Here is a 19719-nt window from a genome sequence, read left to right as displayed (position 1 = left end):
CAGGTGGCAGGCGCGAGCCACCGACCCCGAGCCCAGGCCGGAGGGAGGGCGGCCCCGGGGACCCGCCTGGTCGGCAGGAGGGGCCGTTTGAGCTGGGAGCCAGCGACCCCCAGAGAACCGTGTGCGGGGCAGGCCCGTGCGAAGGCCCTGAGGCAGGACCATGGAGCGGGGCTGGGCCGTGCAGGGCCTTGTGAACGAGGCCTGGATTTCATTTTATCCTGGGAGGGAGGGAGGGAGGGAGTCCAATCCAAGGACCTGCTGTGCCTCCAGAGTTTCCTCCAACCTCATTTTTATTTTCTTTCTTTATTTTGCGACAGTCTTGCTCTGTGGCCCAGATTGGAGTGCAATGGTGCGATCTCGGCTCACTGCTACCTCTGCCTCCCGGGTTCAAGCGATTCTCCTGTCTCAGCCTCCCGAGTAGCTGGGATTACAGGTGTGAGCCGCCACGCCCAGCTAAATTTTGTATTTTTAGTAGAGACGGAGTTTCACCACGTTGGCCAGGCTGGTCTCGAACTCCTGACCTCAGGTGATCTGCCCGTCTCGGCCTCTCAAAGTGCTGGGATTACAGGCGTCAGCTACTGAGGCCGGCCTCCAACATTATTTAAAAAACATTATTTAAAAAAATCGGCCGGGCGTGGTGGCTCCGGCCTGTAATCCCAGCACTTTGGGAGACCGAGGTGGGTGGATCACGAGATCAAGATCATCCTGGATAACGAGGTGAAACCCTTCTCTACTAAAAATACAAAAATTAGCTGGGCATGGCGGTGCATGCCTGTAATCCCAGCTACTCGGGAGGCTGAGGCAGGAGAATCGTGCAATCATGGCTCACTGTAGTCTCCAATTCCTGGGCTCAAGCCATCCTCCCACCTCAGCTTCCCGAGTAGCTGGAACCATAGGACCCACATTCAACTAATTTTGTGCTTTTTTTTTTTTTTTGCAGCGACAGGGTCTTGCTTTATTGCCCAGCTGGTCTTAAACTCCCGGGCTCAAATGATGCTCCCACCTAGGCCTCCCGAAGGGTTGGGATTACAGACATGAGCCACTGTGCCTGGCCCTGTTTTAATTTTTACTTTATTTATTTTTGTTTTTTTGTAGACAAGCAGGAGAGGTGGATCTCACTCTGTTGCCCAGGCTGGAGTGCAGTGGCGTGATCTCAGCTCACTTCGACCTCCGCCTCCTGGCTTCGAGTGGTTTTCCTGCCTCAGCCTCCTGAATAGCTGGCATTGCAGGTGTTCACCACCACGCCCAGCTAATTTTTGTAGTTTTAGTAGAGACGGGGTTTCACCATGTTGGCCAGGCTGGTCTCGAACACCTGACCTCAGGTGATCCACCTGCCTCAGCCTCCCAAAGTGCTGGGATTACAGGCGTGAGGCACCGCACCTGGCCTTTTTTTCATTTTTCTTTTTCTTTTTTTTTTTGAAACGGAGTCTTGCTCTTGTTGCCCAGGCTGGAGTGCAATGGCACAATCTGAGCTCACTGCAACCTCCGCCTTCCGGTTTCCAGCGATTCTCCTGCCTCACCCTCCGGAGTAGCTGGGACTACAGGCATGTGCCACCATGCCCGGCTAATTTATTTTGTATTTTTAGTAGAGATGGGGTTTCACCATGTTGGCCAGGCTGGTCTCAAACTCCTGACCTCGTGATTTGCCCGCCTCAGCCTCCCAAAGTGCTGGGATTACAGGCGTGAGCCACGGCGCCTGGTTCATTTTTAGTTTTTCTTACAGAGTCTGGCCCTGTCGCCCAGGCTGGAGTGCAGTGGTACCGTCATAGCTCACTGCAGCCTCAACCTCCAGGGCTCAAGCGATCCTCCCACCTTAGCCTCCCGGGACCACAGGTGCACACCACCACACCTGACTAGCGCTTTAATTTTTCGTAGATAGGGGCTCTCGCCGTGTTGCCCAGGCTGGTCTTGAACTCCTGGGTTGAAACCATCCTCCTTCCTCGACCTCCCAGGGTGCTGGGATTACAGGCATGAGCCATCGCCTGGCCCAGCCTGGAAGTTTTTAAATTCCTGGGTTCCAGGACACCCAGCAGACCGGGCAGGTGTGGGCTGCTGCCACAGGCAGGAGAGGGCAGGGGCAGGAGGAAGTCGATGGACTACAGTCTCCACCTTCTCACAGGCCTCCTGCTGCGGCCCAGCCAGGCCTTCCTCCCCTCCTCCCCTCCCTGGGGACGTGGCCAGGCCAGGCTGCAGTGTGAGGTCAGAGGTCACCCCGCCCCCAGCCTGGTTCCTGGAATGAGGACAGACTAATTGTGTTGGAGCAGGGGACAGAAGCCACACTTTGGGGGCATCTCCAGACCACCCGGCGGCCGGATCTCGTTGGTGCCAGCTGGAGGTTGTGAAGGGGGGGGTAACCAGGAAGGGGAAACTGAGGCACAGAGGCAGGAACGTTCCCCTCGGGGTGTAAGGCCCTCATTCTCCATCCCCTGCACATTTATGGAGCACTGCCAGTTTGCAGGCACTGATGAACCCAGCCAGACCCCAGTCGGCTTGGCTGCCCCGGTCCTGGCCCCACAGACCCAGCAGCTGCGGCCGTCCTGCGGCAGCCCCATCATTACCTATGCCAGTGGGGAGAGCAGCAGCCGGCTCTGGTAGCCCTCTGCTTTTGGAAGCGTCTCAGCCGCCGCCTCTCCAGTCTGGACTCTTGGCTGGCTCCGAAAATCTGCTATCAGAGGAGGGTTTGAGCTTCACCTCCGGGAGCCTCCCGCCCTCCTAGCAAGCACCTAGCAAGCACCTAGCAGGCGGCCCAGGGAGGTGGCTGGGCTCTGAGAGGCTAGGGGGTGGCTGGGCCCTTCCTGGGCTGGGGAGGAGGTTGGGGGCTGAGTCCGTCCCTGGCTGGGGAGGGAGGTGGGGGGCTGGGGAGGGAGGTGGGGGCCTGGGGAGGAGGTGGGGACCTGGGGAGGAGGTGGGGGGCTGAGTCCCTCCCTGGCTGGGGAGAGGTGGGGGCCTGGGGAGGAGGTGGGGGGCTGAGTCCCTCCCTGGCTGGGGAGAGCTGGGGGCTGAGTCCCTCCCTCCCAGGCTGGGGAACTCAGAGGTGCACCCCCTCCCTGACTCCCCGCCTCTGAGGCCCTCAGCTGCGGGTGAACAAGCAGGGCCTGACGATCCAGTTTGGGGTGGGGGCTTTCCCAGGGTTCTTCCCTCCTCTCCCTGGGGCCGGCGGGCTCCTCCAGGCAGTGAGTGGGACTCCATCTCCGGGACGCAGGGTTTAGCAGACTCATTTCTGGCTGGAATGGAAAATGCCATTTTCCCTTCCGGGGCCAGGGTCTAACGTGGGTTTCAGGAACCAACCGGCTGGGACAGGTGTGGGGGTGTTGTTGGTCCCTCGCCTCCAACACAGCCCTGGGGAGGGACGTGTCCCGGCCAGCCTCGGCCAGGATGGTGCGCGGGAGGCCGGGCAGCTGAGTCTGGGCCTGTCCACCTCCAGCCACGCTGACCCTCCTCCAGTCACGTCCCCTGGGCGTGGGCAATGGGAGGGTGGACAGTGGGTTAGGCGGCCCAGGAAACCCTTTCCTGGGAAAACGTTGCAATACCACTTTCTTTGGGTTTGTGGGCTAAGAACGAGAGGCTTTTATTTTTTAATTTTTAATTAATTAATTAGTTAATGTTTTTAGAGACGGAGTCTCGCTCTGTCACCCAGGCTGGAGTGCAGTGGCATGATCTCGACTCACTGCAAGCTCCGCCTCTGGGTTCATGCCATTCCCCTGCCTCAGCCTCCCCGAGTAGCTGGGACTACAGGCGCCCGCCACTACGCCCAGCTAATTTCTTGTATTTTTAGTAGAGACGGGGTTTCACCATATTGGCCAGGCTGGTCTCAATCTCCTGACCTCATGATCCACCCGCCTCGGCCTCCCAAAGTGCTGGGATTACAGGTGTGAGCCACCACGCCCGGCCTAATTAATGTTTTTAGAGATGGAGTCTTGCTCTGTCACCCAGGCTGGAGTGCAGTGGGTTGATCTCAGCTCACTGCAACCTCTGCCTCCCAGGTTCTAGCAATTCTCCTGCCTCAGCCTCCCAAGAAGCTGGGACTACAGGTGCACACCACCACGCCCGGCTAATTTTTTTTATTTTAGTAGAGACAGGGTTTTGCCATGTTGCCCAGACCGGTCTTGAACTCCCGAGCTCAGGCAATCCACCCACCTTGGCCTCCCAAAGTGCTAGGATTACAGGCGTAAGCCACCGTGCCCGGCCTTTTATTATTATTTTTAAGAGACAGGGTCCCGGCTGGCCCTGTGTGGCCAAGGTGGGTGTTATCATTTGAGGTCAGGAGTTCGAGACCAGCCTGGCCAACATGGTGAAAACCCAACCCGTTGCTACTAAAAGCACAAAAATTAGCCAGGCGTGGTGCCGCGTGCCTGTAATCCCAGCTACCTGGGAGGCTGAGTTGGGAGAATCGCTTGAACCCAGGAGGCAGAGGTTGTAATGAGCCAAGATTGTGCCATTGCACTCCAGACTGGTTGACACAGTGAGACCCTGACTCAAAAAAAAAAAAAAAGGCCAGGCACAGTGGCTCATGCCTGTAATCCCAGCACTTTAGGAGGCCAAGGCAGGCAAATCACGAGGTCAGGATATCGAGGCCATCCTGGCCAACATGGTGGAACCCCGTCTCTACTAAAAATACAAAAATTAGCCGGGTGTGGTGGCGGGCGCCTATACTCCCAGCTACTCGGGAGGCTGAGGCAGGAGAATTGCTTGAACCTGGGAGGCAGAGGTTGGAGTGAGCCGAGATCACACCACAGCACCCCAGCCTGGGAGACAGAGCGAGACTTCGTCTCAAAAAAAAAAAAAAAAAAAAAAAAAAAAGAGAGAGAGAGAGACAGGGTCTTGCTGTTGCCCAGGCTGGAGTACAATGGCATGATCACTGTTCACCGCAGCCACCATGCCCGGCTTTTTTTTTTTTTTTTTAATTTCTGGTAGAAATGGGGTCTCCCTATGTTGCCCAGGCTGGTCTCAAACTCCTGGGCTCTATCCATCCTCCCGCTCCAGCCTCCGAGTGTTGGGATTACGGGTGTGAACCTCCGACTCCAGCTGAGTCCCTTTACTATGTTCTGGGTTTGAGGGCTGCAAACTGGCTGTCCAGGGGCCGAATCTGGCCCTTGGTCTTGTTTCCTAGGACCCGAATGGTGTTGAAAGGGAAAAGGTGAAAATGTGGCCAGCACTGGAAAAGTTCCCTCCCCCAGCCACCAGGACGCCCCTGAACCCCAGAGGCCTCAGCTCCAGGCGGCTTCACCAGTGGGCTGGTTCCTGGGCTCGCCTAGGAGGTGAAGGAGGGCAAACCTATGGGGGGCTCGGGAACAGGGTGTCCCGCTCGGCACAAGGGCCTCCATCTGGGCCGCACAGAGGGCGGAGGACGGGGGAGCCCCGTGTCTCCCACCCGAGGGGCCGCACCCTCCTGTCATGGGCAGGCGGGGACTGTGTGTCGGCTGCAGAGGATGGAAAGGAGTCTGTCAGAGCAAAGGGGGAGAGGGCTGTTCCCGGCGGTGGAACAGCTGTGTGAAGGCCCTGAGGCCGGACCGGGCCACTTGCCCTGGGAGCTCCGGTCGGATAACGCCAGGGGCGCCCGCATGCAGAACCCTGTTGAGGCAGGAGGCGAGGGGTCAGGCTCGTGGGCAGGTGGCTGGGGGTGCGCACACTGGCCCTGCCACACCTGTCATCCCAAATCCCTAAAACGGGATGGGTGTCGGGCTCTCAGCGAGGCACAGAGGTGCCCAGAGTGGCCTCCAGGGGCTCCCCTCGGCCCTGTGGACCTTGCGGTTGGATCCTTCTCTGGGGTGGGGACGTCCTGGGCACTCAGGGTGCTGAGCAGCGTCCCTGGACTTCACCCACTCCATGTCAGGAGCTCCCCCCAGATGGGACAAACACAGATGTCCCCAGACATGGACCAGGGTCCCCTGGGGGCGGAATCACCCTGGTTAAGGCCCTCTGGGTTAGGGGATTCCATGGACCCCCTACAGACTCTGCATCCCATGATCCTCGGCCCTGCTGGGGTCCCAGGAGGCTGCACACACTGAAATCCATGCCCTGAGTAGGGAGGGAGAGAGGAGGCGAGTCCCAGGAGCTGGGTTCCCCTGGGTTTACACCGTCTGCCCCGTCAGGAGCTTATCCTGGTGTCTGCTGTGGGCAGGGAGAACTGTTTTTACCCCACCTTAAATAATGAAGGCAGAATTTCCCAACTCCTGCAGTGTGGATGCTGGGCGCCAGATTGTTCTCTGCGGTGGGGCCGTCCTGGGCACTCAGGGTGCCGAGCAGCATCCCCGGACTCCACCCACTCCACACCAGGAGCGCCCCCCAGTCGTGACAACCACAAATGCCCCCAGACATGGACCAGGGTCCCCCTGGGGGCACAGACCCTGGCTGAGGACCCCTGTTTTTTTTTTTTTTTTTTTTTGATGGAGTTTCCCTCTTGTCGCCCAGGCTGGAGTGCAGTGGCGCAATCTCGGCGCACTGCAACCTCCGCCTCCCGGGTTCAAGCAATTCTCCTGCCTCAGCCTCCGGAGTAGCTGGGATTACAGGCACCCGCCACCACGCCCGGCTAATTTTGTATTTTTAGTAGAGATGGGGTTTCACCATGTTGGTCAGGCTGGTCTCAAACTCCCGACCTCAGGTGATTCCGCCCTCCTAGGCCTCCCAAAGTGCTGGGATAACAGGCGTGAGCCACCGCACCTGGCCAGACCCCCGCTTTTGTAGCTGTCTCTGCCGCCCGGAACCAGACCTAGAGTGATGCGGGGCAGAGGGGGATAGAGCACCCCGTTCCACTCACCCCTGGCTGTGCTGGGCAGGGGTGTAGGGTGGAGCTGGAGGTTGGGGAGACGCCAAAAGAAAAAAAAAACACCACAGGACGCTTTTCTGTTAAAAGTCAGAAGTGTTTTGTCTCGTTTTAATATCTCATCAGCTTTACAGGGTTACAATCGTCTTAAATATTTCTGAGGTTTAAATACAATCTGCATAATAATGTTATAAAATGTAAACTTTCAGTGTTCTTTTAAATTTCAAAATCACACTTTTTTTTTTTTTTTTTGGTCTTTTTGTCTTTTTTTTTTTTTTTTCCTTTTAATACCTGAATGTTCTGCGAAAACTGAACTTGTTACAGGCCACCCTGCCGCGGCCAGGGCGAGACAGGCTGGGCCCAGCCAGAGGTAGAGAGTAGTTTTATGTTTTTTAAAAATCTTTTTAAGTTTTTTTTTTTTTTTTACCTCCTATTACCTGAGTTTCAGGCGTGGTTCCCACGCCGTCTGACAAACTCCAGAGAAACTGAAATTTCACACGTCATGAATGAAAGGCTGAGTTTACATTTGCCAATGTAAAAGCACAATTGGGGAAAAAAGGGACCAGGTGGGTAAAAAATGATAAAAGAAAGGAAATTCAACTGTACAGATGCGTGACCCTTAACAACGACCCCAGCTGCCCCCAGTGCCCTGTGCCCACCCTCCCGCCTTTCTGGACAGCCACTTACGGGTCCCACGGAAGGCTCCAGAAGCCGCCTTTCTCCCAACATCTCAGAGCAGGGGGAGCCCCCGTTGGCCTTGACTGTGGGGCACCCACTCAGTACGCAGCTAGGCCCCACGGTCCCAAGTGAACTCGAACCCATCCAGGGTCCTCGTGGCTGAGGGGACTGCCCGACCCCCTCCCAGTCTGCATAAGGGGGGGTGCTGAGCTGCACCCCAGAAAGCCACACCGAATTTAAACCCCCACCGACAGGCGGTGGCAGGAGATGGGCACGGCTGGGGTCGAACGGGGCCACCTGAGGCAGGGAGGACCCTCTGGAGACACGGCTTCCTGCCGAGTATCCAGGACCAGGCCCCATAGACCCCCTGCAACTGCCTCCCATTTCCACGGCCAGCATGGCCGCTGCCTTCAGCGACTTCCTTCTCCTGGGCCGGGACCCAGCCTCGCGCCCACCCCCACCCACCCCGCCTGTCCCTACAATCATCGGAGTTAACAGCAGGCTCAAGTCCCCTGAGTTAGAATCCAGGTCCACCCACTGCCGGGAGGCCGGATCGCCCACACAGACACGACACGCAGGATTCCCGACACGCAGGATTCCCGACACACACACGCAGCCCGAGGGAGACGACCCAGCACTCGACCCTGCACAGCCCCTCCCCAGGCTCCGAGGTGGGCAGGTGCACGGGGGCCCCAGGGGTCCAGGGCCGCCGGATGCAGCAGGCAGCCAGGCCCCAGTGGCTGCTGCAGACCCTGGTGCACGGGAGGCGGGGGAGAGGCACCCCAGGGGCTCAGATTTTGGCATCAAAAGTCAGACCTGAGGTAGACAGAGAGGCAGCAGGCGCTTCCCCCAGCGCGGGGCCCAGGCGTGGGACGGGGGTCCCGGGAGAGGAGCCCTGGAGGCCGGGGCACAGACACGGACAGAGTCCAGGTGGTTCTGCGAGTGGGGCCCGATTGTGTCTGGAGGCGAAAAGACACCCCCTTCCCGGGGTGATTGTGCTGCTACGGTGCTGGCCCCAGGAAGGGACAAGGAAAACCTAGACGCCCACCACCCCCTCCTGGAAAGGGGGTGTGTGTCCACGGCCCTGAGATCCGAGAAGGAAGTGGGGTCCCCTCCCCAAAGACACAGGAAAGTGACAGTCCCCTCCCACAGCCCGACGGGAAAGTGAACCTAGACTCAGGGGCTCAGAAGCCCCCCAGCCCCCTCCCCAGGGGTCTCCAAGGCAATGGGGAGGTGGTTGGGAGTGGGGGGAGCTGGGGAGTCCCCTTCCTCACCGAGCCCCCATGCCGGTGGCCTAACAGGGCTCCCAGGGCCCAATTAGAGACCCAGGCTTACCCTGGGAATAGCTGAGTTAATCCCCACCGCACCCCAAGAGAAATGAAAGCCCAGAGCTCCCGTGTAGGACACGACAGCCCCGCCCAACACCACGCGGGTCCAACAAAGTCCCCAGACCCTGCTGGGCATTTCAGACCCAGCCTTTCTGCTCCAGCAGCTCCAGCCAAAATAACCCCCCAGCTCAGCTGCGGTGACCCCACTTTCTCCAAGCCAGGGGGAGGGGTACTGACCCACAGGGTGGTGGGGGGCAGCCTCCCTTCTCGGCCTCGATTTAGTCACCGCGGAACTCGGGGAGCTCGCAGCCCCAGCACAAAAGGGGTTGGGAGAAGAGGAAGGGACAGAGCGAGGAGAATGTTGGGGTGTGGGGGGTGTTCAGGATGCCAGAGCCCTGAAATCCTCACCCTGAGCGAGGTCCGGCTTCACCCCCACTCCCCAGTATTGATAGTCCTCAAAAACAGCCCTTTCGGGCAAGAGAAGAATCCCAATGAGACGCCACATTCATCCCTGAGACAGGAGCCTGGGGGCTGCGACAAGAACCACCCCCACCCCCCAGGCCCTTTTTCCAGCACTTGCTACTTTTTAGATAAGATTTCCAGACCGGGCCAGCGTGGCGGCTCATGCCTGTAATCCCAGCACTTTGGGAGGCCAAGGCGGGCAGATCACCTGAGGACAGGAGTTCGAGATCAGCCTGACCAACATGGCAAAACCCCCATCTCTACTAAAAATACAAAAATTAACCGGGCGTGGTGGCGGGCGCCTGTAATCCCAGCTACTCCGGAGGCTGAGGCAGGAGAATCGCCTGCACCTGGGAGGTGCAGGTTGCAGTGAGCCAAGATCGCACCATTGCACTCACTCCAGCCTGGGCGACAAGAGCAAAACTCCGTCTCAAAAAAAAAAAAAAAAAGATTTCCAGGCCCCTGACTCGAGAACCCAGCAGACAAGCACGGCACAAGCAAAAGCATCGTGGAATATCACAGTCAGCAAGTCACTGTCAGGGGCCCCTGGCCCGTGGGACCCCAGCATGCACCCTCTGCCCCAGCCCGGCCCATAGCACCTGAGTTCATTGGCTCCGCAGCTCTAGCCCCAGGGATCCGATGTGCTGGGCTCACAGCTGCCCAACGCACCCCCAGAAATGGACAAAGGGACCCAAATTGGTCATGGGAAAAATAAAAAGGTGAGTTTTTTTTTTTTTGGTTTTTTTTTTTGCTTTTTTTTCTTGCTTTTTCAAGACCAGTTTCCCTGAAGGAACACAAATATATAGCTATATAGATATATAGATATCCTTTTCCTAAGGTTTGATCCCCCCAAGAATAAAATAGAATATTTACACAACAAAACCCCTGAAACCTCTTAAAAACCCTACAGAGAAAAAAAAATTTCCCAAAGCAACAAGAAAAAAACAAAAATTCAGTGATCTTGGTTCAGGGGTTTCACTGGACACGAGAAGCTGGGAGTGGCGAGTGTGTGGTGAATAGAAAATAAGAGAACTAAAGCAGACAAAAATGAAAACACACAGTGCAGGGATGTATGAGGTAAACAGGATCGGCCCACGCTGCTGTGGGGCCAAACCAGACACCAGAGCCTTCGGTCCGTCAGGGCTGCCTGAACGCCCTGGGAAACGTCTGCCTCTTTCTGTTTTTCTGATGGATTTCCTTTGCTGTTCTCACAATTCATCTCTCTGAATGTCCAAAACCTGAGAAATTCAAGTGTTCCTTGGTTTTCCCCTGTTTTATTAAATTCTCTTTATATATATACGTATATATATATATATATATATCTTTTTTCTCTTCTTTTTGGCGTCAGCTGTGGCTCCTTTCTGGATATCTTCCCTCCCCACCCGTATCTTCCACCATCCTGGCCCCTGTGTGGCCCACCTGGACCCCCTGCCCAGGCCGGCGGGCTCCAGGGTGAGTGGCGGGTGGGGAGCGATGCGGTTAAGGCAACGAGTTATTTGAGGTAGATGTGGAGGGTGTGGACAGCCCCGCTGGCCCAGCCTGGCCGCTGCTGGTTCCGGTGTTTCCTCCCCGGCCGCCTGCGTTGCCGCCGCCACCGCCGCCTCCTTTGTTGGGAGCAGAGGTTGGCGTGGGGGCCGGCGGCTGAGCAAACAGAACTCCTAAGGCAAGAACAGAAGACATATGCCATGCAGAGTTTAAGCAGATGCGAGGCGGGCCACAAGGGAGACCCAATGGGGTGCTCCGGGGAATAAACTTCTCTCTCACTCTGTCCCCCGGGCTGGAGTGCAGTGGTGGCATCAGAGCTCACTGCAGCCTCAACCTCATGGGCTCAAGTGATCCTCCCAGCTCAGCCTCCCGAGTAGCTGAGACCACAGGGGTGTGCCACCACGTCTGGCTAATTTTTTATTTTTTTGTTTTTTTTTTTGAGATGGTGTCTCGCTCTGTCGCGCAGGCTGGAGTGTAGTGGTGCGATATTGGCTCACTGCAACCTCCACCTCCTGGGTTCAAGCAGTTTTCCTGTCTCACCCTCCTGAGTAGCTGGGACTAACTACAGGTGCCTGCCACTACACCAGCCAATTTTTGTATTTTTAGTACAGATGGAGTTTCACCATGTTGGCCAGGCTGGTCTCCAACTCCTGACCTCAGGTGATCCACCCACCTTGGCCTCCCAGAGTGCTGGGATGACAGGCATGAGCCACTGTGGCTGGCAATATTTTAGCAATTTTTTATTTTTTGTAGAGATGGGCTCTCAATATGTTGCCCAGGCTGGTCTCAAGTTCCTGGCCTAAAACAATCCTCCTGCCTCTGACTCCCAAAGTGCTGGGATTACAGACGTGAGCCCAGCTTAAACTTCCCCACTGTGTCTGCTCACTCCTTCATCACACACATGTGCATATATATGGATGCACGTGAGCACACACGTGTGTTTAATCCACACATGCACATCAGCGTGCACACAGCTCTTGCAGGGAGAACCCTGATGCCCATGGTTTGTTGATGTGGGGTTGCGAGACCCCTAGCACACAGTTGGCCTTCTCCCCTGTAAGATTCAATATGAATGTACACGTTTTACATCTGATTTCAGGAGGGCATGGACCCCTCAAAAATCCATTTGTGGACCTGTGAGGACACCACTGACCTCAGCTCAGCCTCTGACCACAGCTGGCGGAGGGGAGCCTGCAACAAGGCTGCTCGGTGTCGACAGCGCCACCTGGTGGCCGCTATGAACCATCGGCCTGACTCCACTTTAAGAAAAACTATTCATTTACCGCCGGGTGTGGTGGCTAATGCCTGTAATCCCAGCACTTTGGGAGGCCAAGACCAGCAGATCACGAGGTCAGGAGTTCGAGACCAGCCTGACCAACATGGTGAAACCCCGTATCATCTAAAAATACAAAAATTAGCCGGGCCTGGTGGCATGCACCTGTAATCCCAGCTACTCAGGAGGCGGAGGTTGCAGGAGCTGAGATCATGCCATTGCACTCCAGCCTGGGCAACAGAGTGAGACTCTGTCTCAAAAAAAAAAAAAAAAAAAAGAAAAGAAAAACTATTCATTTACTTATGTTCTTTTGTAGAGATGGGGTCTTCTGTGTTGCCCAGGCTGGCCTCAAGCAAACCTCTCTCCTTAGCCTCCCAAAGTGTTGGGATTACAGGCGTGAGCCACTGCCCCTGGCACTGACTCCACTTTTTTAATTAAATTTTTTAATTCTTTTTTTTTTCTTCCTCTGAGACGAAGTCTTGCTCCATTGCGCAGGCTGGAGTGCGGTGGCGCGATCTCGGCTCACTGCAACCTTCGCCTCCCAGGTTCAAGCAATTCTCCTGCCTCAGCCTCCCAAGCAGCTGGAATTATAGGCACACGCCAGCACACCTCGCTAATTCTTGTATTTTTAGGGGAGATGGGGTTTCACCATGTTGATCAGGCTGGTCTTGAACTCCTGACCTCGTGACCCACCCACATCAGCCTCCCAAACTGCTGGGATTACAGGTGTGACCTACTGTGCCTGGCAACTTTTTAATTCATTTTATTTAAAAAAATATGTATATATAGGGTGGGCGCGGTGGTTCATGCCTGTAATCCCAGAACTTTGGGAGGCCGAGGCAGGCGGATCACCTGAGGTCAAGAGTCCGAAACCAGCCTGGCCAACATGGTGAAACCTCATCTCTACTAAAAATACAAAAAAAAATTAGCTGGGTGTGGTGACACACGCCTGTAGTCCCAGCTACTTGGGGAGGCTGAGGCAGGAGAATCGCTCGAACCCAGGAGGCACAGGTTGCAGTGAGTCAAGATCGCGCCACTGCACTCCAGCCTGGGTGACAGAGGGAAGACTCCCTCTCAAAAGAAAAAACAACAACAATATATATATATGTAGATATAGATATAAAAGTATATATGTATTTATAGATACATATAAATCTATATCTAATCTATATATATATCTATATATAGCTATAGCTATATCTATCAATATATCTATATATAGATATATAGAGAGAGAGAAGGACGGGATCTCACTCTTTCACCCAGGCTGGAGTGCAATGGTGTGATCTTGACTCACTGCAACCTCCACCTCCTGGGCTTAAGTGATCCTCCCTCCTCAGCCTCCCGAGTAGCTGGGACTATGGGCGCCTGCCACCACGCCCTGCTGATTTTTATATTTTTAGGAGAGATGGGGTCTCACTATGTTGCCCAGACTGGTCTCGAACTCCTGGGCTCAAGTGATCCTCCCGTGTTAACCTCCCGAAGTGCTGGAACTATAGCCATGAGCCACTGCACCCAGCCTAGATTCAATTGTTTGGATACCTCATTTACCCTGATGTGATTATTAGGCATTGGATGCCAGTATAAAACATCTCATAAAACCCATAAATACATATACCTACTATGTACCCACAAAAATTACAAATTACAAATTAAAAAAAATAAAAAATACATTCATTAAATTTTTTTTCAAGAGACAGGGTCTCGGTCTGTGGCCCAGGCTGGAGTGCAGTGGCATCATCACAGCTTGCTGCAGCCTCAACGTCTCTAACCCCTGGGCTTATACATTCTTTGCTCCTCAGCCTCCGAAAATGCTGGGATTGGCTGGGTGCGGTGGCTCACGCCTGTAATCCCAGCACTTTGGGAGGCCGAGGCAGGAAGATTGCGTGAGCCCAGAGTTCAAGACCGGTCTGAGCAACAAAGCAATTTAAAATTTAAAGAGCAACAAAAAATTTAAAAATTAACCAGGTGTGCTGGTGCATGTCTGTGCAAGACTCCGTCTCATTAAAACAAAAAACTAGGAATGTGAACCATCCAACGTCACACTGAATATGTATCTGTGGACGACCCCCTCTGGGCTGAGCGTGGCACCGGGTGAATGATGGTATCCTCTCCATCAGTCTTGACTGTTTGTCCTGCAAAGCCCCTGGCCGTGCCCTGCTCGCCCGCACACCTGGGTTCAAGCAGGTGGCACCAGGCGCAACTCAGGGTCCTGAGTTCACGGCGGCGGGAGAGGCAAGGTCCAGGCAGGGCGTGGCCTCAGGGGTCCTACCTGTGTACATGATGCCGTTGATCTCCACCGACATGCTGATGCTGTTGCTGCCGTTGGTGCCTGTCAGGTTCACAGCAGAGTCCTGGCGGCTTTCGGAGGCTGTGGGAAGAAGAACAAATTAGTTTCTTTTTTTCCTTTTTTTTTGAGATGGAGTCTCACTCTGTTGCCCAGGCTGGAGTGCAGTGGCGCGATCTCAGCTCACTGCAAGCTCTGCCTCCTGGGTTCACGCCATTCTCCTGCCTCAGCCTCCCAGTAGCTGGGACTACCCGCCACCACGCCCGGCTAATTTTTTGTATTTTTAGTAGAGATGGGGTTTCACCATGTTGGCCAGGATGGTCTCGATCTCTTGACCTCATGATCCACCCGCCTCGGCCTCCCAAAGTGCTGGGATTATAGGCATGAGCCACTGTGCCCAGCCGAACAAATGAGTTTCTTTTTTTTTTTTTTTTTTGAGACGGAGTATCACTCTGTCACCCAGGCTGGAGTGCAGTGACGTGATCTCGGCTCACTGCAACCTCCACCTTCAGGGTTCAAGCAATTCTCCTGCCTCAGCCTCCTGGGTAGCTGGGACTATGGGTGCACACCAGCACACCCGGCTAATTTTTGTATTTTTAGTAGAGACGGAGTTTCACCATGTTGGCCAGGCTGGTCTTGAAGTCCTGGCCTCAGGTGATCCGCCCACCTCGGCCTCCCAAAGTGCTGGGATTACAGGCGTGGGCCACCGCGCCCGGCCAAAACTGCCATTTCTGATCATAAAGACACCTGTGACATGTTCTGTTTTCTGTCTGTCTCGCCAACTAGATTTTAGCTTTACAAGGTGTAGACAGTGTCTGTCACATTCATGCTGTCACCAGTGCACACAGTAGGTGCTCAATATTTATTTGTTGAATAAGTGTATTTGTCCATACTCCGCTTTGGTTTTTTTTTACCTTGTTTTTGAGACCAGGTCTTGCTCTGTCACCCAGGCTGGAATGCAGTGGTGCAATCATGGCTCACTGCAGCCTCAACCTCCTGGGCTCAAGTGATCCTCCCATCTCAGCCTCCCGAGTAGCTGGGGCTACAGGAGCGTGCCACCACGCCCAGCTAACTTTTGTAGAGATGGCATCTCACTGTGTTGCTCAGGCTGATCTCAAATTCCTGGGCTCAAGCAATCCTCCCATTTCAGCCTCCCAAAGTGCTGGGATTATAGGCATGAGCCACGGTGCCCAGCCAGTTTACTTTATTATTATTATTTTTTTTGAGATGGAGTTTTGCTCTTGTTGCCCAGGCTGGAGTGCAGTGGCGTTATCTCGGCTCACTGCAACCTCCACCTCCCAGTTCATGTGATTCTCCTGCCTCAGCCTCCCAAGTAGCTGGGACTACAGGGGTGCGCTGCCATGCCCGGCTAATTTGTTGTATTTTTAGTAGAGATGGAGTTTCACCATGTTGCCCAGGCTGATCTCGAACTCCTGACCTCCAGTGATCCACCCACCTCGGCCTCCCAAAGTGCTGGGATTACAGATGTCAGCCACTACACCCAGCTTTTTTTTTCTTATTGATTTGTTGGCACTCTTTACATATGTAGGCTCCAAGGCCCTCACCGTGTGACACATGCAGGAAGCACAGCGGGTCTGGGCACGAGGGCAGTACCTTGGCTGTTGATCCGAATGCTCATGGGCAGCTGGGCCGCCATGGCCAGGAAGTTCTGCTGGAGTGCACGTTGCATCAGCCGTTGCTGCTCATCGGCCACCAGGGCCATCTTCTTCTCCGGAGGCTCTGCAGACTCCAGCTTCTCCCGCAGCTGTTCCAGGGCAGCTGCCTGTGCGGCCACAGCTGCTTGGGCGGCTGCTGCTTGCACAGCTGCTGCCTGGGCTGCCACCACAGGGTGGCCCGCCAGGGAGACAGGCAGGCGGCCAGGGACTGTGATGGGGATGGCTGAGTCCTCCTCTAGGTAGGAAAAAAGGGGAATTGGTGGCCAGGAGGGGCTGGGCCCTGCCTTCCACTCAAGGCAGGAACATGCACCTTCTTTTTTCTTTTCTTTTCTTTTTTTTTTTTTTGAGACGGAGTTTCACTCTTGTTGCCCAGGCTGGAGTGCAATGGTGCGATCTCAGCTCACAGCAACCTCTGCCTCCCGGGTTCAAGTGATTCTCCTGCCTTAGCCTCCCTAGTAGCTGGGAAACAGGCACCCACCACCACGCCTGGCTAATTTTGTATTTTTAGTAGAGACAGGGTTTCTCCATGTTGGCCAGGCTGGTCTTGAACTCCCGACCTCAGGTGATCCGCCCACCTTGGCCTCCCAAAGTGCTGGGATTACAGGCGTGAGCCACCGCGCCTAGCCTTTTTTTTTTTCTTTGAGACAGAGTCTCGCTCTGTTGCTTAGGCTGGAGGGCAGTGGCGCGATCCCTGCTCACTGCAACCTCTGCCTCTCAGGCTCAGGTGATTCTTCTGCCTCAGTCTCCTGAGTAGCTGGGATTACAGGCGCCCACCACCACACTAAGCTAATATTTTTTTTTTTTTTTTGACACGGAGTCTCACTCTGTCGCCGAGGCTGGAATGCAGTGACGTGATCTTGGCTCACCGCAACCTCTGCCACCTGGGTTCAAGCGATTCTCCTGCCTCAGCCTCCCAAGTAGCTAATTTTTGGTGTGCGCCACCACACCCGGCTAATTTTTGTATTTTTAGTAGAGATAGGGTTTCACCATATTGATCAGGCTGGTCTCAAACTCCTGACCTCAAGCGATCCGCCTGCCTCAGCCTCCCGAAGTGCTGGGACTACAGGCGTGAGCCACTGTGCCTGGCCTAAAAAAAATTTTTTTAGACTGGGTCTCACTACTGTTGCTCAGGCTGTAGTGCAGTGGTGTAATCTCAGTTCACCACAGCCTCGACCTCCTGGGCTCAACCCATCTGACCACCTCAGCTTCCTGGGTAGCTGGGACCACAGGTGCACGCTGCCACGCCCAGCTAATTTTTTTTTTTTTTTGAGATGGGGTCTCACTATGTTGCCCAGATGAGAAATGGTAACTCAGACAGGCAAACTGAGGTGACACTGCTGTGTGTGCTGTTGGTACCTCTGTGTTATGGAGGATTCAGAGGCTCAGTGGGAGGGAAAACTGATCAACTGATGATGCCTGCCTCAGTGTAGACTGGAAAAACAGTGATCAATTAGTAATGTCTGCCTTGGCCACAGACTGGAAACACAGATTGATTAGCAATGTCTGCCTGCCACCTGTGTGGGATTAGAAAATGGTGATGGATTGGTAATGTCTGCCATGGGCAGACGACTGGTAGATTGGAAGCCCTTTTCCATGCCAACTATAGGGTTTTTCATCCTGGTTACCCAGAGAGGGGAAGAGGTATCCCCCAAGGTCAGACAGCCAGGCTGAAGCTCAGTTGGGAACACGCCCCAGGCCCCACACAGGCCCTTACCTTTCTTGATCTTAGGGGCGGGGGTGATGGAGCTGCCGTTGGTGCTTGCGGCCAGGCCCAGGGAGGACACAGGTAGCTTGGGTGAGGAGAGCATGCCGTGTGCCCCGCCTGGCGAGTAGGCAAAGAGGGAGCCCCCAAAGCTCTGGCGCCGGCCCTCCCGTCGGTTGCTGTCTATGGCTGCCTGGAGCTCATTGGGGTTACTGAGGCCCCGCTTCTCACACTCGTAGGGGTACAGGTACTTCATGTATCTGTGGGTGGGACGAGGGAAGAGGATGGCACCCGGGTCACCCCTACGGCTCTCTTTGGCCTTCAGTACAAAGTAAACCCCACTGTGGCACCACCATCCCTGGTTCTTCCCTTGGACTTGCTCAGCAGCCCCCAGAGCTGCTGGGCCTTCGCCCATTCCCTCCATCTCAATGCTGTTCCTCGCAATGGCCCCTGATTGCACAACCCCAGAGACTGTGTGGTCCTCGCACCCCTACTTGACGCTCTCGGGCCCTGGACGCACGGTGTGGCCCTGTGCCCTTTGCGGCTGCCCACCGCCCCCTCCTCTGCAGCTGCCCACCACCCCGTCCCTCTTCTGCAGGCCCCTTGCACTGGCTGCTCAGAGTGCCCTGGCCCGACCTCGGCACAACCGTCCGCCACTCACTGGGTCCGCAGGGTGAAGGCTGCGCTGGTGATGGACGTGGGCAGGTTGAGGCCCTTGGTGATCTCACGCCACAGCTTCTTGTTGATGACCTCCACGAGGCCGCCCTTCTCCGTCACCAGCACGTACAGCATGAACAGGTCAAGGACCTGTTTGGCCATGATGGGGATGCGGTTCACAGGTGTCCCTGGGGGAAGGCGCGAGAGGGAGGTTGGGGGCCACCTGGGCACTGCAGGGAGCCGAGTGTCCTGGCCTCCGCCCTCTCCATGCCAGGAGCACTCCCCCGCCCAGGCTGTGACAACCACAGATGTCTCCAGACGTTGCCCAGGGCCCTCCGTGGGTGCAGGATCATCCAGGCTGGGAACCGCTGCTCGAGAGGGTGCCGAGGGGGCAGCTCTGCCTCGGTTTATCCACCAGTAACCTGGGCTTAGGGACAGCGCAGCCCTCGGGAGGAGGGTTACTGAGACGAGGGACGTGCGGGAGACGCCCGGATCTTTGTTATTCCTTCTCCACGCCACACACCACGGCAGCTGCCAAAACAACTCTGCCTATGTTCCCAGAGGCCTGTTCCCTCCACACTGACAGGGGCTCTGCAGCCTCAGGCAGGCGAGGGGTAAAGCCTGGCTTACCCAATTTCAAGTTTGGAGAATGGAGGGCTGTGGACCGGCCTAGGGAGGGGAAGGGGATGGGCTAGCCCCGACATGGGGGGTTGGGCTAGCCCAGGAGGAGAGGGTTGTGGGCTACGCTATGCCAGGGAGGGAAAGGGGGAGGATTAGCCTAGGCAGGGGAAGGGCGGTAGGTGGGCTGGCCCAGGAAGAAGAGGCGGCTGGGCTGACTCAGGTTCCTGCCCCTCAACTCCTGGAGCCGGCTGCAGACGTGGCCCCTCCCCGCCCTTCCAGCCCTACCTGCCCCCTCCAGGGCTCTCCCAGGCTGCCCCTGCACCAGGAGCCTCTGGCTTCAGATGTCAGCTCCACCTCTGCCCAGCCCCTCCCTGGCCTGACAGTAGGCAAGCCCCCACTTAAACCTCTCATTCTGTCCGTGAAATTCTGCACTTAGGAGATCAATTGTGCACAGTCTGTGGCCCCCACCCCATGTTCTGCCTACGTGGGGTCCCAGCACTCAGTGGCATACAGTAGGCGCGCAGTGAAGACCAGTGAGGGCAGGTGGCCCAGGCCATAGCTGCTGCCCACTCACCATGGGGTGGGAGGGGACGCCCATCACCCTGTTAGGGATGGGGACGTGGACATCGAGGTTCTGGGATGTGACTGGCTGGAGAGCGGGTGCAGCCCTGAGTGAGCAGCCGGCCCTCTGCCTGGTCGAGGCCTGCTACCCCCGGAACCCCCGGTGCCTGACCTTCCAGAAACACCTCCCACCACCCTCCGCCACTTCCAGGCCCTTCCCAGGTTG

General features: G+C 55.8%; 1 protein-coding gene across 4 annotated transcripts in view; it reads right to left on the bottom strand.

The window, feature by feature from the left end:
* Nucleotides 1-6839: 6839 nt before the first annotated feature.
* Nucleotides 6840-19719, bottom strand: part of ARID3A (AT-rich interaction domain 3A) — a 49910-nt gene continuing 37030 nt past the window's right edge. For all 4 annotated transcript variants that reach the window (XM_016934503.4, XM_016934506.4, XM_016934505.4 and 1 more), the window contains exons 5-9: nucleotides 18316-18499; nucleotides 17667-17914; nucleotides 15891-16187; nucleotides 14262-14360; nucleotides 6840-10889 (exon numbers count right to left, since the gene is read on the bottom strand). In XM_016934503.4, the coding sequence (XP_016789992.3) occupies nucleotides 10711-10889; nucleotides 14262-14360; nucleotides 15891-16187; nucleotides 17667-17914; nucleotides 18316-18499 (1007 nt within the window). In that variant the 3' untranslated portion in view covers nucleotides 6840-10710. The remainder of the gene's footprint in view (nucleotides 10890-14261; nucleotides 14361-15890; nucleotides 16188-17666; nucleotides 17915-18315; nucleotides 18500-19719) is intronic.

Source organism: Pan troglodytes, chromosome 20 (assembly GCF_028858775.2).
Source record: "Pan troglodytes isolate AG18354 chromosome 20, NHGRI_mPanTro3-v2.0_pri, whole genome shotgun sequence".
In the NCBI taxonomy this organism is placed as follows: domain Eukaryota; kingdom Metazoa; phylum Chordata; class Mammalia; order Primates; family Hominidae; genus Pan; species Pan troglodytes.
This window is presented reverse-complemented; position numbering and strand designations above follow the sequence as displayed.